Here is a 25,192-nt window from a genome sequence, read left to right on the forward strand (position 1 = left end):
TGCCTGTTTTATAAAATGAAGTGATTCACTATAATTCAGCTCTTGATCCCAACTGAAAACCTTTCCACTGACTAGGTTAATCACATATTAATCACCATTGCTGATGAAGGGCTCCGGCCTGAAACATCGATTTTCCTGCTCCTCGGATGCTGCCTGACCTGCTGTGCTTTTCCAGTAACACATTCTCAACTCTGATCTCCAGCATCTGCAGACCTCACTGCCTCCTTATCACATATTATGACAACTATGATTCCACAGAAATGGTTTTCTATACACAGCTATTGTCTAGTAAAAATCACAGTATCTGAAACATCACAGAGGATTTTGAAGGTTAATAAAGCAAAGTGAAGATTAAGGTTTCTTATGAAAAAAAACAAAATAAAAGACAACATTCCAAAGAGAGGAAATCATCAAATTACTGAAACATAATAAGACATGGTCATAAGGCTTAAATATTTGGAATGAACACAATGTTGGCCCAAAACCTATGGCACAAGGCCATCTGTATTATGCAACTCCCAAATGAATTTAACAAAGCTTTGAAGCATATTGAAGGGACTTGACAAAGCTGTTATTGCTAATCACTGATTTTATTCTTCATAATTCACAATGCTCTAAAATGTTCACAATGAAGTGATGCAGAAAATGAAAATTGGGGAATTGTTTTCATATGGAGGAAGCCTGGAGTGGAAGCCTTGTGTTTATTGGGGTGAAAAACAGGCTCACATTACTTTGCCTCAAGGCTTTTCTGAAGGCAATTACTCTTGAGTTACGGAAAGTAGAAACTCGATCTTTACTGTATGCACGCAAAGCCAACACTCCTTTTTATGCTTAGACAGAAGTGGTAAAGTACAGAATCCATTTATATAAAGAGTTTAAACATTTATGAGCTATAAAATACCTTCATATGCTAATATGCTGTCGACAAGAAATTCATTTTTATATCTCACACACTCCTGAAATCTCTCAGATTTGCAATTGCATTTTATCATGTATGGTTTACATTTAGTGAAAAGTGGGTTTAAATTCCCTGTTTTCTTCATGACTTAAAAGCAACTTGTAATGGAGAGTTACTGAGGAAGAATTAACTCCAATTCATTCAAGAGTATGAATTTCCAGTTCAAGTTTAAGATGTCTTATTGTACTCACATAAGGTATTGGGGCAATTCAAATATCTATTAAAAATGAAGTATAATACCAATTCACAACACTATATTCCCAGAATTTAATTGAAAAAAAACTTTGATCTGCCACATTATACGACAATAACAGATCATTCAAAGGCTTGTTCCACAGAGAAAAGAAGGTGTCATATCTTAGTTAATGTTTCGGGTCCGGTCATCCTTGCTTAGAAGGTTCTGAGCTGAAAAATGTGTTGCTGGAAAAGTGCAGCAGGTCAGGCAGCATCAAAGGAGCAGGAGAATCAATGTTTCGGGCATAAGCCCTTCTTCAGGACCCGTCAGGATGTTGCCTGACCTGCTGCGCTTTTCCAGCAACACATTTTTCAGCTCTGATCTCCGGCATCTGCAGTCCTCACTTTTTCCCTCAGAAGGTTCTGAGGAAGGGTCGTCAAGACCCGAAACCCTAACTTTGATTTCTCTTCACAGATGCTGCCAGGCCAGCCGAGCTTTTCCAACAACTTCTGTTTTTGATTCTGATTTACAGCATCCGCAGTTCTTTCAGTTTTTGTTTCTTATCTTTTCTGGAGGATCAAGAATTTTTTAACCGTGGTCATAGCTTGAATCGTTAAGCTGTAAAAGGTGAGGAGAAGCTGTGAAAGGCTATTTTGAAGGAGTTGTGAATTCTGGGATATTCAACTACACTGCAAGCAAGGTTTCTTTTTCCACAGAAGTGGTTTAATAAAAATTGTCAAGCCAACTACATACCTACTTCAGGATTACAGGTATGGTCAAAATCTGGTAATAACAGCAAATGTTATTTCAAAAAGGGGAAATTCCCAGGAAAATAACCTCAATTTTTTTGAGGAAAATGACATTGCAAATTGACTGTGGAGAGCTTTGTGTTATGGTATATCGAGATATCCTGAAAAGCTATTTTAATCCAGTCCTACAGGAAATGTAAGCTTAAAGTAATTTAATTTCAATGGGAAAACGAAAATTAATGAGAAACAGAAGCCAGGGAAGGAAACAAAAGGTACTTGTTAGGGAATAGATACCAAAATGAATGAGTGAATAATGTTGGACCCTATGAGTGATTTGCACTCAGAAAATTATTGTAAATTTGTGCGCCGTTCTGGTTAGTGCAAAGTTGCTCATGGTTTAAAACTACTGCCGATAGCAACCATGAGGCTGATACCTAGTACTAGAAAGTGATAATATGGGAAATAGATTTCCAAATATGGTAGTCTCAGAAAAATCCCTCAGCTCATTTAAGTGTAAATAGAGTTCCAGTGGATAAGAATGTTGTAGACTCTTTTGAGATGAATAAATTCAGATGAGCTAAATAGAGTCATAGAGTCATAGAGATGTACAGCACAGAAACAGACCCTTCGGTCCAACTCGTCCATGCCAACCAGATATCCCAACCCAATTTAGTCCCACCTGCCAGCACCTGGCTCATATCCCTCCAAATTCTTCCAATTCATTTACCTGTCTAGATGCCTTTTAAATGTTGCAATTGTATTTGCCTCCACCACTTCCTCTGGCAGCTCAATCCATAAACGTACCACACCCTGTGTGAAAAAATTGTCCCTTAGGTCTCTTTTGTATCTTTCACTTCTCACCATAAACCTATGCCCTCTAGTTCTGGACTCCCCAACCACAGGGGAAAGACTTTGCCTATTTATCCTATCCATGCCCCTCATGATTTTAAAAAACTCTATAAGGTCACCCCTCAGCCTCTGATGCTCCAGAGAAAACATTCCTACCCTCGTCAACCTTTCCCTATAGCTCAAATCCTCCAACCCTGGCAACATCCTTGTAAATCTTTTCTGAACCCTTTCAAGTTTCACAACATCTTTCTGATAGGAAGGAGACCAGAATTGCACGCAATATTCCAACAGTGGCCTAACCAATGTCTTGTACACCCGCAACATGACCTCCCAACTCCTGTACTCAGTACACTGATCATTAAAGGAAAGCATACCAAACGCCTTCTTCATTCGCCTATCTACCTGAGAGTCCACTTTCAAGGAACTATCAACTTGCACTCCAAGGTCTCTTGTTCAGCAACACTCCCTAGGACCTTACCATTAAGTGTATAAGTCCAGCTAAGATTTGCTTTCCCAAAATGCAGCACCTCACATTTATCTAAATTAAACTCCATCTGCCATTTCTCAGCCCATTGGCCCCTCTGATCAAGATACCCTTGTAATCTGAAGTAACTTTCTTCACTGTCCACTACACCCCCAATTTTGGTGTCATCTGCAAACTTACTAACTGTACCTCTTATGCTCGCATCCAAATCATTTATGTAAATGATGAAGAGTAGAGGTCCAGCACCGATCTTTGTGGCACTCCACTGGTCACAGGCCTCCAGTCTGAAAAACAACCCTCCATCACTACCCTCTGTCTTCTACCTTTGAGCCAGCTCTGTATACAAATGGCTAGTTCTCCCTGTATTCCACGAGATCTAACCTTGCTCACCAGTTTCCCATGGGAAACCTTGTCGAATGCCTTACTGAAGTCCATATAGATCACATTTGCTGTTTTGCCCTCATCAATCCTTTTTGTTACTTCTTCAACGACCTCAATCAAGTTTGTGAGACATGATTTCCCACGCACAAAGCCATGTTGACTATCCGTAATCAGTCCTTGTCTTTCCAAATACATGTACATCCTGTCCCTTAGGATTCCCTCCAACAACCTGCCCACCACTGACGTCAGGCTCACCAGTCTATTGTTCCCTGGCTTCTCCTTACCACCCTTCTTAAACAGTGGCACCACGTTAGCCAACCTCCAGTCTTCCAGCACCTCACCTGCGACTATCGATGATAAAAATATCTCAGTAAGAGGTCCAGCAATCACTTCCCTAGCTTCTCACAGAGTTCTAGGGTACACCTGATCAGGTACTGGGAATTTATCCACTTTTATGCATTTCAAGACATCCAGCACTTCCTCCTCTGTAATATGGATATTTTTCAAGATGTCACCATCTATTTCCCTACATTCTAAATCTTCCATGTCCTTCTCCACAGTAAACACAGATGCAAAATACTTGTTTAGTATCTCCCTCATCTCCTGTGGCTCCATACAAAGGCAAGCTTGCTGATCTTTGAGTGGCCCTATTCTCTCCCTAGTTACCCTTTTGTCCTTAATGTATTTGTAAATACCCTTTAGATTCTCCTTAACTTTATTTGCCAATGCTATCTCATGTCCCCTTTTAGCCATCCTGATGTCTCTCTTAAGTATACTCCTACTGCCTTTGCACTCTTCTAAGGATTCACTTGATCTATCCTGTCTATACCTGACAAATGCTTCCTTCTTTTTCTTAACCAAAACATCAATGTCTTTAGTCATCCAGCATTCCCTATACCTACCACCTTTCCTTTCACACTAACAGGAATATACTTTCTCTGGACTCTCATTATCTCATTTCTGAAGGCTTCCCATTTTCCAGCCGTCCCTTTACCTGCGAACATCTGCGCCCAGTCAGCTTTTGAAAGTCAAAATTGGCCTTCCTCCAATTTAGATCTGGTCTATCCTTTTCCATCATTATTTTAAAACTAATAGAATTACGGTCACTGGCCCCAAAGTGCTCCCCCACTGACATCTAAGTCACCTTCCTCTGCCTTATTTCCCAAGAGTAGGTCAAGTTTTGCATCTTCTCTAGTAGGTACATCCATATACTGAATCAGAAGATTTTCTTGTACACACTTAACAAATTCCTCTCCATCTAAACCCTCAACATTATGGCAGTCCCAGTCTATGTTTGGGAAGTTAAAATCCCCTACCATAAACACCCTATTATTCTGACAGAATCTGAGTTCTCCTTACAAGTTTGCTTCTCAATTTCCCTCTGACTATTGGGGGGGGGGGGGGGTCTCTAATACAATCCCAATAAGGTGATCATCCCTTTCTTATTTCTCAGTTCCACCCAAATAACTTCCCTGGATGTATTTCCAGGAATATCCTCCCTCTGTCCAGTTGTAATGCTATCCCTTATCAAAAACACCACTCCCTCTCCTCTCTTGCCTCCCTTTCTATCCTTCCTATAGCATTTGTATCGTGGAATATTAGACTGCCAGTCCTGTCCATCCCTGAGCCATGTTTCTGTAATTGCTATGAGCTCCCAGTCCCATGTTCCTAACTATGCCTTGAGTTCATCTGCCTTCCCTGTTAGGCCTCTTGCATTGAAATAAATGCAGTTTAATTTATTAGTCCTACCTTATTCCCTGCTTTGTCCCTGCCTGCCTGAACTGTTTGAATCACCTTTGTTCTCAACTGTACCAGTCTCAGATTGAAATCTTTCCTCACTATCTCTCTGGCTTTCCCCCCCCACACCCCCATCCCCCCAACCTTACTAGTTTAAATCCTCCCAAGTAGCTCTAGCAAATCTCCCTGCCAGTATATTAGTCCCCTTCCAATTTAGGTGCAATCCGTCCTTCTTGTACCGGTCACTTCTACCCCAAAAGAGATTCCAATGATCCAAAAATGTGAATCCTTCCCCCGTACACCAGCTCCTCAGCCATGCATTCATCTGCTCTATCGTCTTATTCCTGCCCTCACTAACTCATAGCACCAGGAGTAATTCAGATATTACTATCTCGAGGACCTCCTTTTTAAATTCTTGCCTAACTCTCTGTAATCTCCCCTCAGAATTTCAACCTTTTCCCTTCCTATGTCGTTGGTTCCAATGTGGACAATGACCTCCTGCTGGCCCCTCTCCCCCGTGAGAACATTCTGCACCCTCTCTGAGACATCCTTGATCCTGGCACCAGGAAAGCAACACACCATTCTGATTTTTCGCTGCTGGCCGCAGAAACGTCTGTCTGTACCTCGGACTAGAGAGCCCCCTAACACAATCAATCAGTTGGAACCCGAAGTTCCTCTCATTACATTAGAGCCAGTCTCAATACCAGAAACTTGGCTGGTTGTGCTACATTCCCTTGAGAATCCATCACCCCCTACATTTTTCAAAACAGCATACTTGTTTGAAATGGGGATAGCCACAGAAGACTCCTGCATGAACTGGCTACCTCTCTTACCCTTCCTGGAGTTAACCCATCTATGTGACTGTATCTGAGACTTTACCCGCTACCTATAACTGCCATCCATCACATCCCCTTGCTCGTCTAAATTCCTCATTGCCTCTAACTGCCTCTCCAACCATTCGAGCTGATAGGATTCGCAACCAACGGCTTTTATTGCAGATATAATCCTTAGTAACCCGTAAACTCTCCCTAAACTCCCACATCCGACAAGAAGACGATATAGCACTGTCTTATTCCTCTACAAAACACTGCTCCAGGTTAAATTAATTAAGAGACATAGCTCAATAAAACATATAACCACTAATGAACTCTCATTATCACTACTGCAGACTTATTTTAAGGCCACGCTTGAAATCCACTTATCTGCTTCTGTGCTGTGACTGCTCCCAGACAGGTTCCTCCAAGGTCAGTTGTGAAGTTCACTGTTTTTTAATTTTCCCAGACACACTCCGATGTCCAGCGATACATGAATTCAACAGCAAAGGCAGTAACTGCTAACTCCGACAATCAGCAATGTGGGTTTCTTTCTCTTTCTCTCTTCGGCACTAACCTCACCATGTGCTTCCTTTGTCTGTTCTTCTTCCTTTTAAAAGTGCTATTGTTTTTTGTCCAAAGTTCCAAAACAATGCAACATCATTTAAAACATTAATTGCTGCTCCTGGAATTCGAGGAAATCACCTCCAGCACCTAAAATATCTCAAAAAAGGAGCAGCTGTTACAGCCAGAAATTTTTCCCGACGTCCATCTTGGATTACCAAATAGTTCCTTTCTTATCTACTTTAATGCTGTTATTGAGTGATTTTTTTTTTGCCAAGTGCTGTTTCTTCTGTTTTGCCCAGTTTTCTAGTAATGACAAGTCCATTCAGGTTGACTATAAAACCACAGCTCAGTAGTTAGCGTAGCACTGGAACTTCCCTTGAGATATCCCTTGAGCCACTCATTGTTTAGAATTATTAATCACATATTTGATGAGGAAAAAAACATATTTCTTTCCTTTCCTAATCTTCTCTCATTTGGGACAACTAATAAAACTCAATAAGTTTAAAAATAGTTAATATTTGTGTAAAATGTAAGTGATGTAATGCTATCGCTGCACAAAATGGAATAGCAAACTGAAGCATTCCTGATGGAAATTAGGGCAGGAGTTTTTGAGTTGTAAGTCACAGATCCCACTGGATTAGGCCATGATTATTGTTGGAGTTTGATACCTGCACCTTAAGGCTAGAAAAAGTAGGAGGCAATTTGCGCTTCTGGACTGACTATACAGAATCAGACAAATTCCTGGGTTTGCAATCTTCACCTTAACAAGTGGTCTCCTACCCTCTTTATTTTTCATCTGGAGGTGAGGGAAAGCAGATGGATTAGACTTTAGGCTGCTGTCCCAGGTAAAACTGAAGAGGCTTTGGTGTTCTGAGGTGGCCTGGGTGGCAATCCTTTCTTCTGGGCTTTAGCGCTGTTCAAAAATTCGAAAAAAATTCCCCCAACCCTAATGTCCCACATGCCACCTGATGTTCTCTGTCACAATTCATTCGCCTATATCACACAATGTTATCTTCATCCCTCCCCCTTTCTTCATAGCCCCTCATAAACCCCATGCCAATTTAGTGCCAATGTATAAGAGGAATAAGAGAATGATCAGGGAGAAGGTAGGCCAATCAGGGATAGCGTAGGGAACTTATGCGTGGAGTCTGAGCAGATAGGGGAAGCCCTAAATGAGTTTTTTGCTTCAGTTTTCACCAAGGAAAGGGAACTTGTTGCAAATGAAAACTTAGAGGAGTTGAGATACAGTCTTGACCAGATCAAGATTGATGAAATTGATGGTGCTAGAAATTTTGGAAAACATTAAGATTGAGAAGTCTCCAGGGCCAGACCAGATTTATCCTAGCCTAGATTTATCCTAGGCTGAATTTATCCTAGAGGCCCAAGAACAGAGGCCTGCGCGACCCTACTATAGGAAAGATACAGAGGCTTTGGAGAGGGTGCAAAGAAGGTTTACCAGGATGCTGCCTGGACTGGAGAGCTTGCCTTATGAAGAAAGGTTGAATAACCTCGGACTTTTCTCTCTGGAGAGAAGGAGGAAGAGAGGAGACCTGATCGAGGTGTACAAAATAATGAGAGGAATAGATAGAGTAAATAGCCAGAGACTTTTCCCCAGGGCAGGACTGACTGGTACGAGGAGTCATAGTTTGAAGATATTAGAAGAAAGGTATAAAGGAGACGTCAGAGGTAGGTTCTTTATGCAGAGAGTTGTGAATGCATGGGATGCGTTGCCAGCTGTGGTGGTGGAAGCAGAGTCATTGGGGACATTTAAGCGACTGCTGGACATGCACATGGATAGCAATGAGTTGAGGGGTGCATAGGCTAAATTACTATATTTTACATTAGGATTAAATCTCGGCACAAAATCTGTTCTGTGCTGTTCTATGTTCTACGTCTATGTGTAGTTCCACTCACTGCCCTTTCCCCTTCACCTATCATGCCTTCTTATCTAGTATTCATTATTACCCATGCACATGGCAGAAAAAAAATCAAGTCAATTCCTGAAAATTTTATATTACAGATGCCACTCTATTGTGATAGATATTCTCACTCAATAAAAACCAGCATTTTTGCCTTCTCAGGGGGCAAATAATTGGAAGTTGGCACTGCTGAGATACCATTACTCTTCCCTGTACATCAGCAATTAAATTCTATGTTGGAAGTTCCAGATCTTTCCCATCGACCTGTTCGGAGATGTCATTACATGCCTCTGGAGCAGGTTAGATTTGAACCCAGGCCTCCTGGTCCAGGAGAGGGACACTACCACTGCATCACAAGAGCTTGTGCAAATGTTCCATTGATGACCCTCCTGATCTGTCACAAATAAAGCCCTTGTGATCATATAATGGCCATTTAAAGGCCTCAGCACCACTGTCAGCATGGTTCCCCACCACCCAGGCAGGTGACCAAAGTACCTTCTGGACAGTGAAAGCAGGGCCACTGTAGACAGCGGATGAAACCTTAGCTGGAGTGCGACGTCAGTGTTGTGGCTTGTACGATGCCTAGAACCCTGTCAAACCACTCTGAAGTGACAAAATGGAGCTTAAGCCAATGGGTTCCCACACTGACGAGGGTGGGAGGTAGATTAGTCACCCTTTGAAGATGCTTGTCACCACACTCAGTGTGAAGATGACTAAACCATCCCATTTTGACTGTAATAGAGTCAAAGAGGTCTACAGCATGGAAATGGGCCCTTCAGCCCAACTTGTCCATGCCACCCAGTTTTCACAATTAATCTAGTCCCACTTGCTTGTGCTTGGTCCATGTCCCTCCATTCCTATCCCATCCATATACCTGTTTAAATGTTTATTAAATGTTCAATTTGTATTCAACTCCACCACTACCTCTGGCAGCCCATTTCAGACACTCACTGTCCTCTTTGAGAAAAAATTGTCTTTCTGGATTCTTTTGTATATCTCTCCCCTCTCACCTTATATCTATGCCTTCGAGTTTTAGATTCCCCTACTGTGGAAAAAAGGCTGTTGGCTATCTATCATATCTGAGTCTCTCATGATTTTATAAATCTCTATAAGGTCACCCCTCAGTCTCCTATACTCCAATGGAAAAATGTCCCAGCCTATCCAGTCTCTTCTTCTAACTCAAACCTTCCAGTCCAGGCAGATTCTCAGTAAATCTTTTCGGCACCCTTTCCAGTTTAGTAATATCCTTTCTGTAGTAGGCTGACTAGAGCTGCACGCAATAATCCAAATGTGGTGATCTTGCATGTTCCCGTCATATCTCTGTGCTGACTTTCAGATCATACATATTGATTTCTCATATTACAATCAGACCATGATCAAGACTCCCCAAGTTGTTGTAGCTTCAGATGGAACATCCCAAATTGTCAAGCTCCTGGGTGGGCAGAGCTCCCTCCATTGTTCGCATGCTCACTCACTTGGTTGCAAAAGGTAAATTTGATTGTGGGTTTGTATCTAGAGTGCCTGTCCATCACAGTTTAATCCTTCAGTGGAGATTCTATCTGTGTTGGAAGCCTTGTTGTTTCTCACCTGTCCAGTGGGTTTTTCATCCTCATGGCGGGCTGGAGATGCACTGAGATGTTCTTGTCAGATTTGAAAGTTCTTTGACAGCTCGACAGTGTAAAGGTATGCACATTTCAGGCATAAAATAATCCCAAGGATACCTCCTAAGGCTACCAGCCTCCCACTAAAGACACATGATGGCATGCAAAGATCCTTATCTGTTAAGGTCACCAAAAAGATACCCTGGCTACCAAATGAATTCACCAAGTTCAGACCTTTTGTTAACAGGTCTAAGGTGCATATTCCGGGTTTCACACTACACAGATACTAAAATGTCACTTCAGCTGCCCTGATAGAATGCTTATGTATAAAACCCAACCTGCTTTCATTCTGTCTAAAAATGAGGTGCCATTTTGAGCTGCCATTTTGGGCCACATTTTTGACTTTCACCTCTCTGTTGAAAATTTGGGCCGAGATATTTTGTTTAAAATTGTGCTAAATTTATGTTAAGAACAAGGGGCATGAACAGCGATATGATAAAAGACCCAAAAGCAGAGGTCGCTGAAAAAGCTCAGCAGGTCTGGCAGCATCTGTGAAGAGAAATTAAAGTTAACGTTTCGGGTCCGGTGACCCTTCTCAGATTCTGAGGAAGGGTCACCGGAACCAAAACGTTAACTTTTGTTTCTCTTCACAGATGCTGCCAGACCTGCTGAGCTTTTCAAGCAACCTCTGTTTTTGTTTCTGATTTACAGCATTCCCAGTTCTTCCAGTTTTTGCATTAAAAGGCTAACTGACTGGCTGGCCGAAGCTCACCAAATTTATCATGCAAGGCACCTCATGCAATAATCTTCTTCTCCACCTCCAGCAATGCTAGCTTCTGTGAGAAAGTAAACCATCTCTGGTCAGTTTGTAGGAAAGTCCTGTGGAATTTCATCTCAACTCCCTAAGACTGTAGATTCCAGACATTTTTTCAGGAAGCATAATTTGGTCAGAAAGGTCCTAACGTGATGAGAAGTCCTCAATGGAACAAGCTGCTAAAGAAATTAAAACAGAAGATGCTGGAGAATCTCAGCAGATCTTGCAACATCTGTGGGAAGAGCAACAGAGTTAACATTTTGAGTTCCAGTTTGACACACCTTCAGAAATGAAAGTTTAAAATTGTGTTTTTATGCAATTCCTTTTGGGGGTGCAGGGAGGAGGTGGGGAAGTGGAACAGATTGTGGAGGTGACGAGAACAAAAAGCAAAGGCAGTGATAGTGGTGGTAAATGAGATATAGATAGATTCATAGAAGATACATAAATCCTAAGCGTGAAAAGGAGAAAATGGGCTGACAACAAGGCCACCAAGTCAAAGCCAGGAAAGGAGGGTGCAGCCATCAAAGAAAACCATCACAGTTACAGCACTTGAAATCTTCAAAGTCCAGCTTCTGATTGTTTCTACTCACACATTTCCGTTATCAAGATTCCAATCTCAGTTGCTGTTGTAGGAGCAAATTACTGCAGATTCTGGAATCTGAACTGAAAGCAAAAAGTGCTGGAAATCACAGTGGGTCAGGCAACATCCATGGAGAGATAGCAAGCTAACATTTCGAGTCTAGATAGGCGTCATTTGAGTTCTAATGAAGAGTCATCTCGACTCGAAATGTGAGCTTGCTTTCTTTCCATGGATGCTGCCTGACCTGCTGTGATCTCAGTAGCTCTTGCCTGGTTTAGCTGGCACTACCTATAACAAATGTTAGTCCAAAATGGAAAGAAGTCAGTGATGCTGCTACAACTCAAGAAGAAACTGCATCCATCGTGAAATCTTCACCCAAGGCTTGGGATTGATGGAATTGATCATAATCCTGTTGTCATCCTATATTCTATATGCTTTTCAGCCCCCAAGCTTACATCATCTAACCATTGATCAGTGGTTGCTTTTGCCTTCTCTCTTCCTTTTTCAGTTTTGCTGTTGTCCTGCTCTGTGTGCCTCAGTGTGTCACCTGAATGTCTCTGTTAAACTAAATTAATCTACTCGACGATTCAATGAGATAAAGAGGGAAAGAATAAAGTTCAATATTAATCATTGACAATGGAGTAAAACCTTTAGCAACCTAGCTTAAAGGCTCCTACCTGTCTTGGAGGATGTGGTTCCTGATAGCTGGGCAGGATCTTTAGGATGACACTTCCGCTGGCATTTTGCAGCATTTCCTGCAGGACTTTTGGATCATTTCCAACCTCTTTTCCATTCACCTCCTTGATAATATCGCCCACATGAAGCAAACCCTGCTGGTCAATCATGCCTCCATGCAGAATGCGAGCAATCACAAGCTCACTGTTTTCAACCCTGAACGTTACACCCTGGAAAGGATTATTGAAACTTATTATTGACTGCCAGTCACTCATTCCAGAATAATTACCTTTGTGTCAGGGGAGGAGAAAGATTTGTCACTGAATTTAACAGCAAAATGGTAATTCAATTAGGCAAACAAGATTTGAAACTCAGAAACACACTGTTCTATCACGGACTTTTATTGTCTCTCTAAATAAAAACGTTAGCAGAAAACACGATTCAATTCGATGATCCCAATGTAGCTATTACACACAATTAACATCCAGTTTTTCCCAGGAGACTACACAGGGTCAGGCAACAGTTTCTCCTCTGCCAGGTCCGATTCCTATGCGAATGCCTCAATGATAACAAAGGTTTGCCTCTGGCACCAAAGGCTGAGCTACATGTGTCAACATGAAGCAAAGGATTAAATGGATTACTGTGACTAATATACAACACCATGCTCAGAGAAAATACAGTACTACAGGCTAGAATAATATTATAATGGAGCTCTATTGAACTGTATCCCATTGTTTCTGGACAAAGGGCATATATCAGTACAAGGTAATTGTGAAAAAAAAAATTTCCATTATGGGCAAGCATAATATAACTACAATAGTCAAATGTGAATTGCACCACTTATGATTTGACTATTTCCCTTTAGTTGTCCCACAGACATTGACACCTGTGATGTCAAAGGATGAGTGGTTTTCTATGACGATCCTTGCAGGGATCTGCAACATTGTATATTGCACAACATGGACTTGTTGCACAAAGATTCTTTTGGATGTTAAGTGGTTTTGATGCTTTTGCAAGTCCCATTCCCCACCAGCAGACCTTTATTGTAAAGGTGTAAGGAGGAAGAATAAGGGGAAATAAATGGAAAAAAATGCAAATAAAATTAATTAAAACAGACAGCTTCACCGAGACGGAATGAGACAGGCATATGGTTGGCAGAATATTTGTAATATTTAACTGGTTGGTCAATGAAGAAAAATTTGGTAGATGCTTTGCAGCATTGCAAATGAGCTCAAGAAACAGCAGCGAGACTGCAAAATTGACAATGCTAAGTCACAATTTTAAAAGTTTTGTAAAAGATTTCATCCACAAAGCTCACCCTCTAGAGAAAAATCTAAATTAAAGTGTCCAAGGCTTGAATTAATCTATTAAAATTACTTATGAACATTCTTTTTTTTGGGGACTTATCCACATCCCAGAACTATTTTAATTCCTTCCATTAATCATTGAAATTTCTAAATTCAAGCTAGTTGCAACACAGCTTTCTAACTGATACTTCCCCTGTTCCACTAATGTCTCCAATTGCCTTATAATGTCAATCAGTGGGAATATCCAAAAAATCAAACAGGGCAGGAACTTGTTGAGTAATAGGATAGGAACTGTGACTATGAAAGTGGCAATGGCAATACAAAATTCACAGGACTAAAATCACAGTTTCAATCCCCATAGAAATTTTAATACCACGGCTAAGTCTTTGGCTTTTAAATAAATTTGGAGAAAGTGAGGACAGCAGATGCTGGAAAATAGAGTCGAGAATATGGTGCTGGAAAAGCACAGCAGGTCAAGCAGTATTCGAGGAGCAGGAGAATCGACGTTTCGGGCACAAGCCCTCTTCAGGAATCAATAGACTGAGAGTTGAAATTTCCTTGAAATTGGAAAATCTTTAATTTCCTATACTTCCTATACAGCAGATATTTTCCCAGCTGAAGCAAGTAATTTCTTCTTTGCAGTGTCTTAAAATCACTGGACATTCATAGAACAGAATCACAGAATCCCTACAGTGTGGATGCTCTTCACTCCAACCAATCCACACCGATCCTCCAAAGAGTAACCCACCCAGATCCATTCCCCTACCTTATCCTATATTTTACCCCTGACTAATGCACCTAGCCTATACATCCCTGAACAATCTGGGCAATTTAGCATGGCCAATCCACTTAACCTGCACATCTTTGGATTGTGGGAGGAAACTGGAGAACCCGGTGGAAACCCACACAGATACAGAGAATGTGCAAACTCCACACAGACAGTTGCCTGGGGCTGGAATCGAACTCAGTTCCTGGTGCCATGAAACAGCAGTGTTAACCACTGAGCCACTGTGCTACCACCACACCATCACCACCCCCCCACCATGCTACCACCCCCACCCCCTCCCCACCCCCCTCCAATCAATTCATGGAAGTGGATTCTCTGGAGTCATATGTAACACATCTTCAATTTGTTTCAGTGTCTGAGAGTGTGGTGCTGGAAAAGCACAGCTGCTCAGGTAGCATCCGAGGAGCAGGAGAGTCTACGTTTCGAGTATCTGCTCTTCATCATTCCTGATGAAGATCTTATACTTGAAATGTTGATTTTCCTGCTCCTCACATGCTGCCTGACCTGCTGTGCTTTTCCAGCACCACACTCTCTGACTCTGATCTCCAGTACCTGCACTCTTCGCTTTCTCCTAATTCAATTTGTATCAGCAGATTTTCATTTTCAATGTGCCTGTAGATCTGTGCTGAATTCTGTAGACTCTCAATTTGTTGATTGGTTTTGACATTATATTTCACCATCAGCAATTGCATAATCAACATAATCCCTTCCCCAGTTTTCTTTTTGAGGATTCCTTCGAGCTTGGCATAAACTCTCCCATTGTTACTGAGGATTCTTCTGAGGAATATAAAGTCATCAAAAATTCTGCTTGAACTGGTCTCTTCCGAGTCTCCCATCCAACATCCGACTCAAGACTGCCAGAACTGTTTCCCTCGCTGTGTTGTATCAGTTGAGTTGCTGAGTTACATCAGGTTTAGCTTTTGCAATTGACTGAAGTGAGGTATCTTGCTTATGGTCTCTCTCATTGATTGTTTTCATGCAAATCTTGTTGATTTTTGCAGTCTAAATTCCCTTCAGTGCTCATAGCAGTGCTCATATCCAAGCCAATATCGTAATGGGTTCCCATTTCATTGACAGTTATGGAACAAATTTCCTTTGCTATAATAGCTAATCGCAATGGATTCTGATTTTTCTTTTGGGTTCCATTATGAGTGTTAGAAACCCTGTGAAATCCTTCAATGGTAATCCTTTTACTCGTTGTTCCTTGACTAGTTATTCTTGACTTTAACTATTTGAATTACTTATACAATTTGAAGATGATTCAAGTCAACTCACAGATTTCTACTCAAGAATGCAAATTCTTGACTGCAAAGTATGTATAGTTTTTTTTTAACTGTTTGGAATCTGCTATTTTGGAGAAATGCTGGTAGCATATCTTTAATCTTAAGTGCAATGCTTCCTGGACCATGTTACTGCATTGTTAGAAACTGTAAACAGTGTTTTTTCAAACCACAGCTCAATACCAGATAATAGTGTGACATAATGCCAAGCTTGAAAAATGTGAGATGGCCATTGACATAAATATCAAATACCCAAAATATAGGGTTTAGACCCTCTAAATCTCCTTCGAATACTTCAGTTATTTGTTTTTTGTCGGCTTTTCTATTTCAGTAATGTCTGTGTGGGGTATTTATTTATATATCTGATTGATTGCTTATCTGAATTCTTCTCTCCCTGAACAATGATGAGTATTATGACAAAATGGCATTGCATTGCAACTTGCATCAAAGATCATAGAAATTTAATATGATGGAAATCATGAAAATATAGCTATTGCCATGCGATACTGAGATTTGGGTGGCACGGTGGCACAGTGGTTAGCACTGCTGCCTCACAATTCTAGAGACCCAGGTTCAATTCCTGCCTCAGGCAACTGACTGTGTAGAGTTTGCACATTCTCCCTGTGTCTGTGTGGGTTTGCTCTGATTTCCTCCCACAGTCAAAGATGTGTAAGTCAGGTTAATTGGCCATGCGAAATTGCCTGCAGTGTTAGGGACAGGGGTAAATGTAGGGGTATGGGTAGGTTGCAGGTCGGTGTGGACTTGTTGGGTCGAAGGGCCTGTTTCCACACTGTAAGTAATTTAAAACAAAAATTTGCAAGGATTTTCCTTCAAAATCTAATTAATAGAAGAACCTCTAGTTTGTGAAAATAGTAACTTTGTCAGATTGCTTTTATTCACAAAAAGAATTTTGAGTGTGGATTATGGTGGCAAGGTGCTACAATGAAAAGAAATCACATTCTCAACACTGAGAAACATTTCACTATAATTTTCCCCTCCAACTTCAAATCGTGACTTAAAAATCTCAGTATTGCATGGCAACACCTATATTTTCATGATTTTCATCATATTAAAGCTTCAACTCACTCTGATCGCAACTTAAGTACAATTCTCCTCTCCTCCACCAAGAAGCCAGACAGTGCAACTTTCTGACAGGTACGTCTCTGCGTGGTGTGATAGGTTTACTGTAACCTTTCTCTTAACATGGAAATCTACAAGGACTGCTTGATCTAGTGTGGTACAGGAAAATTGCATTTATCTAACTAGAAGAGGTCCTTGTGTTGAATAACAAGTAGTTTATTGCATTTTGGAAAGTAATTCAACTAATTGCAAGTTACATGAATGTGATGGGCACTATTACAGAGACTATGAGGAAAACCTGGGTACTAAGTCTTACTTTTTCACAATCCTAAGCTATTGTACCCACAAGTCCATATGACATAATCCTAGTTAGAGATGCTAATGGCACTCTTCAGTCTCAATATTTTCAGTCCCACTCTCAATAAGTCATATTAGATTTTTAAAGAATTATTCCCAGTTCCATTGAAGCATTAAGCTCTCAACTACATGCAAAGAAATGTCACAAAAGACTGGTCAATGTCAGCCCAGTGCACCTATCGCATGCTATTAGCATTTAACTTGTTCCAGGACACTTTACAGATTGAAGTGACACTATTTCCATATTTTATAATTTCCACTGCAAGAATTATCCAGAAAATTAATGTTTTTGTAAACATTAGCCGCCAGGGCCAATGTGTTATTTGACATACTGAAATTCTTGTCAATAATTAGATTTTGAAATAATATGCCGACATGCTGGTATTAACTGCAATGCAACTCAACATGCATCTTCCCTGTAATTTATCATGAAAAAACATCCACTTATGAAAGTCTAATAACTATGTACCATTCAAAACAAATAAGGGTCATAAAGGCTATTTTTGAACAGGTTTATATAATTCTCACGAATATTCCTTCACATGCCACCATTCACCTTTGCTCATCTCTTCATTTTAATTTTCTGATTTTCCTTCAACAATGTTCATCCTCATTATTTTCTTATTTAGTCTCTGTACTTAAACAATTTGTTCCCACATGTTATGGAGTAGACTGATTTCTGAAGTGGTGATGGTTGAGGGATAATGGTCAGGACACTTATGGAGAACTCACCCTGTCTGCTTTGATTAGCATCATGTTCCACAGCAAGCTGCATTGTGAGACAAGCCGTGTCTGCTTCTAAAAGAGCTGTTACCTTTTTAGGTTGTACCATGGCATTGCATTGTAACCTTGCACCACCAATCATAGCAATTTGCAAGGATTTTCCTACAAAATCTAATTAATTGAAGAAACTTTCGTTTGTGAAAATAATAACTTAGTCTGATTGTTTTATTTTGTGTAAATATAAAAGTATTTGAGTTGAGGGGGGTTGGGGGGCAATGGTTGCATAAGGGTAATGTCATTTGACTAATAACACAGGATGGGAAAATAGGCTCAAATCCCAACATAACAACTTGTGGATTTTAATTTCCCCAATACATCTCGAATGCAAACCTCATCTTGGAAACAGTAACCAATTGTTGTAGAAACCAATCTGATTCATTCATGGTCTTTAGGTAAATCTGATATCTTTACCTGGTCTGCTGTTCATGTGGCAGCAAACCCACAGTAGTGTGTTTGACTCATAGCAGCTCTCAATTAGGGACGGGCAATAAATGCAGGCCTCATCGGTGAATGCCCATGTCCCATGAAAGAATGAAATAAACAGAGAATATAATCAAGAAAAATGCTTTTAGAAACCTAACTTTGCTCAAAGCTGAAGATTCTCTTGAGATTCAAATTTTTAAGAGTCTGAAGATGTGAATTTTGGATTAATATCACAACCTCCACTGTCAGCCTGGTTTTAGTCTATAAATCAAAAAAAAATCTTGCATATTAATTCTTCAGTAACATGGAATTTGAACAGTGTAATAGGTAAATGAATAGCTTAGCATTAAGTCATAGGGTCATACAGCATGCAAAGAGACTCTTTGGAGCACCACATTTATGCTGATTGACAAACACCAAACTACACGAATCCCATTTACCTGCACTGTATCCATAGCTTACTATGCCCTGGCATTTTAACTGTTCATCCAGATAAGTCTTAAATGTTTCCAGAGTACCCGCTCTGGTACTGTGTTCCATATTTCAACCATCCTCTGAGTGAAAAAAAATTCCTCAGATCTCCTCTGTCATGACTATAATGAGGTCAGCCAGATAGACGTCATTGAATATGAGTTCCCTGATTGGGGCTGTTAATCTGTTCAAATCAGGGAGCCTGGCTGTCAGATAAGAACAGACATCCTCCCTGCCCTCCCCTTCACTGTTTGATCACACAGCATTGGCCTTTTGTGAAGGGCACTGCTTGTCACTGGCCACTCAGGTGTTTCCTTTCTTCCTGGTGGTGGAAATTGAATAAAGATTCACACACCTTGTGTCTCTCACTGTGTTTCACACCTGCACAAAACAAAGAACAGACATCCTGTTCACTCTGAGAGCTGGCTCTGAGGGAGCTGGATCAAGGTCAAGGTCAAGGACTCTCCATGTATAAATAAAGGGGGACTTGGTGATGGGATACTAGTCTCTGTGGGGTTATTTAAGTGGCGGCAACAGAAAAACAAGCTCCTGAAGAAATATGCTCACCATAGTTGTCTTTGAGTTGGGGTAAGCACTTCTGGCATCATGCTGTTATCTGGGAAGCTTGACTCCTGCCATCAAAGACTGGGCCCAGTACATGCAAAGAATGTGTTTTTTTTCTCAGGGCAAATGACACTGGGCAGATGAAAAGCAATGAGAAATCCTCCTGACAGTTTGTGGACCTGCAGCTTTTTCAGTTATTAGGAGCTTAATGTTTCCTGAGGAAACCAGATACTAAAACATCTCTAGAGTTGTAGGATTTAGCTAAGGAATATTAGGACCCCAAGCTTTCTCTAATTCTGAGATGCTCTCAGTTTTATTTGGCAATTCGAGAACCAAAGGACTCCGTAATGGGATTTTTGACTAGATTAAAATGACTGCCAGAGGCATGTGACTTTGGTTTAATCATTAATGAGATGCTAAAAGACTGTTTGGAAGTAACCATGCAAAAGTGCCTATTTGCTGAAGCCCACCGTGACTTCAAACAGGCACTACAAGTGGCTTCATCATTGGAAAATACAGCAAGTGGAGTGAATGAGGTGCAGGTATTCTGATGGAAGTGAACATCCTTGCAAGTCTGACTGAGCTTGGGAAACACCACTTGAATGAAGGCAATTCCATAGCCTCACTCAGGACGTATCCTCAACAGAGGGACTCTGAGTGCGTCTAAAGCAAAACCCCAAAACAAAGTCAAACCTTAGCCAAATGGTTAAAACTTTCTCCAGGACCCAGGCTCGCAAGCTCCTGACAACAAAAGCATCATATTAGACCAAAATTGAATAACAGAACTCCTAGGCCAGTATCCAGGAGAGTGCATAGCCTGGAAAGAATATCTACATCTGGTTGGGAACAGTTAAATTGTTCAGCAATATCCAAATCATAACCAATCAAAATATACATCTGGTTAAACAGTCACACAGTTCTAATGGAGGTCGATACCAGCTCAGCCATATCAGTGATTACAGAATCAGCCTTTAATAAAATTTGCTGTGGACTCTTAAGTTTGCATAATAAGCTGGTTAGACTGAGAACCCATATCGAGGAATCTTTACAGATTACGGGAACAACTTTGTTTCCGGTCTCTTGTGCGAAGCAACTGGTTCAGTTACCACTGATTGTAGTAAAAGATTAGGGCCCAAGCCAGATGGGGACGAACTTGGTTAAGAAAAGATTGGTTCAACATTTTCTGATTAGAAAATGGTTGCCTGAGTGAAATCCTAATTAAATACCCAGAGGTTTTCCAGGAAAGTCCAGGGACTATCAAAGGAGCCAAAGCTACCTGGCATGTTGACCAAGAAGCATTTGCATGATTCTGCAAGGCTTGCCCAATGCCATTTGCCTGGTCAGCAAAAGTAGAGGTGAAAATCCAGAGGCTGGAAAGGGAAGGACTCATCAAATCAGTCGAGACTGCAGAATGGGCAGCACTGGTCGTATCGACTGTGAAGCCTGACAGGTTGGTTTGCCTTTGTTATTTTAACGGAGAATCACTTTTCACAGCTGGATAAATACCCAATCCCCCCTCTCTCCTTGGGTTTGCTTTGTGCTGGCTAAAATAAAATTCTCTTGAATGCAGTCCAAGATGTTTGTGCTTTCTTTGCCTATCAAATTGTTTGTTGATATTTGGACAGTTGAAGTCTCTATTATTTCCCTATCTTTGGTGCATTCAGAAATTCACTGACATATTTACCTTTCTAAGTCTCTCCTATTTGGGGCTCTATAGTAAATGTCTAGCAGTGTGGCTGCCCCTTTTTCATTTCTGAACTCAACCCTTAAGGCCTCATTTGATGTTTCACTTTGCATGCTATCTCTCCTCATAGCCATGAATGATTCTTTAATCAATAATAGTACAGCAATGTTTTCATTTATCTTCTTTTTTTAATCCTGCAGCCATTCCATACATCCTTTACCCTGGCATCAGGGAGGCAACAGACCATCCTGGAGTTATGTTAATGGCCACAGATACTGTGTCTGATCCCTGACTACAGAATACCCTATTATTATTGCTCTTCTATTTATCTTGCTTTCCCTCTATAAATCTGAGACACCTGTGGTGTCACCAACTTGACTCCCCTGGGGAACAATCATCCTCGCCATTCTCCAAAATAGACTTCTAATCTGTTGTGTGACCACCTCCCTAATGTGCTATCCATATAGTCCTTTGCCTCTTGGATGCAGAAAAACATCTTGTGCTGCTGTTCAACTTCTGAAATCCAGAGCACAAACTTGGGCAGCCGGTGAGACTCCCCGCAAATGTTTCCATCGATGATGCATTGTATATCTGCAGGATAAATACTCCACTTGGTCAAGCTGACCTGCCATCCTGTAACTCACTTAAAAAGAACTGTTATCATTAGAACAGGACAAAAACTTACTATTGCTTCCTAGTCAGCTTCTTCTCCTGTAGTGAAAAAACAGCCAACTATAGAAGATTGATCTTAGGTAGACAGTACTCTGTTTTCAAGTTCTTAGGAAGGTAAAAACAATGACTGCAGATGCTGAAAACCAAATACTAGATTACTGGTGCTGGAAGAGCACAGCAGTTCAGGCAGCATCCAACGAGCAGCGAAATCGACGTTTCGGGCAAAAGCCCTTCTTTTGCCGGAAACATCGATTTCGCTGCTCGTTGGATGCTGCCTGAACTGCTGTGCTCTTCCAGTTTCAAGTTCTTAGGCCTATCCCTGTCTGGGTGTTATTGGCTGCCTGATTTCTGGTTCGCACTTCACCTGCTCCTCTGGTTCTTTCAGCCTCTGATTCTCATTCTATATTCAACTAATACAAATATTTGACAGCCTCGCTCCTGATATTCATTGTTATCATGAAATATGTAGAACAGTGTCCCCTTTGCTACTTGACACAGCATCATTGTGAAAAAATTATGATAAAATAAGCAACTTTACATTTTCATTAAATCATAAATCACCATCTATGCCCCCAAAAGGAAATTAAAATCAAAATGAAGTGTCTTACTATGACTGTTTCCAGCTACACATTATGTGAACACCGAATGCTTGAGAGCCACTGGAATATATTGTGACATCTTCCCTTATTTAGAAATAAGTTGGCACCTTTGTGAAATTAATTTCCCAAGCTGCACCAACAGTAATTTATAATCATTCTTGGTATTGGAAGCTCATGGAATCAGTACTTATTCTTACCCCCAGGACGTGTTCAATATTGGTTTGAGCACCTCTATTGAACCTAAACAGGTTTCTCACAGAAAAGTTATTTATAATTAACTCATTCTATGAGCCCAAGACATGTAATTCTTTTCACATTGAACGTAATTATAATTCTTTTCTGTGTCAACTACATTATTCTGCAGTTCACTATTCGTAAAGCGTTTCCTGTGTTAGCCTGCCTCATGTTGCAATATCCCATGAGCTTTGCAGATTAGTGTTATAAGCACAAAAATAAACAATACAGAAAGAATGGAATATGTCCTATATTTGATGCATTAAAAACTGAAAGTCTGAAACAGGATTATTAGCAGTAATCAAACTTCACAACATAGATCATGTGTGCATCACCCTCTCTTAGTCTGTCTTTTCTTCCATACTTGTTTCTGCAGGTTCGGCATGAGATCCTATTGGATTGGTCCACACTTATGAGCAAGCAGCTCAGTGGTTTTCCATTGGCTTCTTCAGGATTGCTGACCAGGATATTTACTGTTCCTTCTGCTTGTCATCAGGCCTATAAAACAGACTTATAGAACAGAATCTCTACAGTGTGGAAACGGGCCCTTCAGTCCAATAAGTCCACTCCAGCCCTCTGAAGAGTAACTCACCCAGACGCATTCCCTTACCCTATATTTACCCCTGACAAACGCACCTAACCTATACATTCCTGAACACTACGGGCAATTTAACATGGCTAATTCACCTTACCTGCACATCTTTGCATTGTGGGAGGAAACCAGAACACCCAGAGGAAACCCATGCAGACACGGGGAGAATGCGCAAACTCCATCCAGACGACGCCCAAGGCTGAAATCGAACCTGGGTCCTTGGCACTGTGAGGCAGCAGTGCTAACCACTGAGCCACTGTGCCACCCCAAATTGGCTGACAATCAGCATGTTTAATTGCTTAAAGAATACACCTTCTATATCTTGGCTTGAACCCAGAGCTTTTAGCCCAGGGATAGTGCTGTCGCTACTTTGCCATACGATTTCCCTGTCCTATCTTAGTAATTCTATTTAAACCCTTTGACTTGCTTAGTGTCTTGCAGTCCAGTGCCTTATCATAAGTATGACAACAACAAGAGTTACATTTATATAACCCTTTGAGAGTAGTTGGTTTGATAACAAAGTTGATAAGAGGTCTGAAATTTAGGGTGGGCTTTATTAGAATGCTAAGGTTGCATATGGTTTGGTTCAGCATGAGGCAGTGAGCAGGGAAAAGAAATGAATCACAAATCTGGGAATGCAGTTGATGGCAGAAAAATAACACTAAAGCAAAACACTGCAGATAATCAAAAACAGAAATGAAAACCCAAAACGCTGGATATGCTCAACAGGCAGACAGCATCTGTGGCAAGTCAAAGGGTTTAAATAGAATTACTAAGACAGTACACAGGGAAATTGTGTGGCAAAGTAGTGACATCTGTGGTGAGACAAACTCAGATAATGCTTCAGGTAGATGACTTTCCTCTCAAGTCTATACCATGATTTTGGCCAAGAAGGTGCACCTGGACAATCTGAGTTTGAATCCAGATGTCAAGGGGTACTGCTTGCATCTTCTTACCACATCCTTCTTTTACAACTAACAAACAGCCAGGGAGCCATCGTTTACATTTAGAATTCCAGTTCTGTGAAAACTGCTCAGTTAGGTACAGCTTTACACTTGTGCAAATAGTTGTATTTTTGAAACTGAGAAAACAGAAGATGGATCATAAAGTGAACAATGATATATGACCACTTAACGTGTTGGCAAGGAGACTTCCTTTACAAAGCACTCTTCTTAAATGAGCTGAGACTGGAAATTAACACTCTGCTCCAAATATTTGGACTGGATTTGTTGTAAGCTTTGCTTCTTTCTGGGAACATGGAATTATCTTTCCAATTTTGGCTATGCTAGGTTAGGGAGATCAGGTACTCCCTGATGACAAAGACATGGGAAGTGAGAGACAGTCACTCCGACAGCTATTCGTTATCCATGGCAAGTAACAGAATACCACTGTCAAAGCCCTGAAGCAAGTGATCTTGTTTCAAAATGGTGACAAACGTACATAAAAAACATGCAAAAACTCTCAGCTTTGTTAAACAACTTTCTCATGTTGAGTGTTTTGAATGTTTCAAAGAGGAAAGCACAGTTTTGGATCTTTGCACATACCAAGTGTTCACCCTTGACCTTGCGAATCCCCACCATTCGGACAGCATCAGGTGGAACAGGCTGATTGTTGAAAGTAGAGTCCATTAGAGACTCTGGACTTGGAGGTGGAGTTTCATAGTTCTTGGAGGCAACTGTATCATGAGCTTCTAACAGAGACTGTAGAGCGAATGGGACATGTACTTAGTGACAAAGTCTTAAGAACTAATTATACAAAAAACTGATATTTCAAAATATAAAATAATTCTATGAACCAGCCTTGAAAATCATTTATCTCAAGTTTTAGATATTTTAATCAACCTGCTCAGACATGTTTAGTGGAGTAGCTGGAACTTGAAATGAGGTCTTCTGACTCAGAAGTATGGACACTACCACTATGTCACAAAGGACCTTGGGTCAAGTTTTGCACATATATTAATAAATGCTACATTAGACAAATGTTTTTCTTCCCACAAAGGAATCTACCTTTACAATTCTGCTGTTTAATTCCCTATGTGATCAAACACAATAATTCTGA

The 25,192-nt window shown here is 40.8% G+C and overlaps 1 protein-coding gene across 9 annotated transcripts in view; it reads right to left on the reverse strand.

Moving 5' to 3' along the window:
- The window catches only part of mpp2b (MAGUK p55 scaffold protein 2b), a 537,853-nt gene that overhangs the window by 46,816 nt on the left and 465,845 nt on the right, over positions 1 to 25,192 (reverse strand). For all 9 annotated transcript variants that reach the window (XM_072561617.1, XM_072561616.1, XM_072561619.1 and 6 more), the window contains 2 exons: positions 24,679 to 24,834; positions 12,304 to 12,531 (listed from right to left, as the gene is read on the reverse strand). In XM_072561617.1, the coding sequence (XP_072417718.1) occupies positions 12,304 to 12,531; positions 24,679 to 24,834 (384 nt within the window). The remainder of the gene's footprint in view (positions 1 to 12,303; positions 12,532 to 24,678; positions 24,835 to 25,192) is intronic.

The sequence above is a fragment of the Chiloscyllium punctatum genome, chromosome 42 (genome assembly GCF_047496795.1).
Source record: "Chiloscyllium punctatum isolate Juve2018m chromosome 42, sChiPun1.3, whole genome shotgun sequence".
In the NCBI taxonomy this organism is placed as follows: Eukaryota; Metazoa; Chordata; class Chondrichthyes; order Orectolobiformes; family Hemiscylliidae; genus Chiloscyllium; species Chiloscyllium punctatum.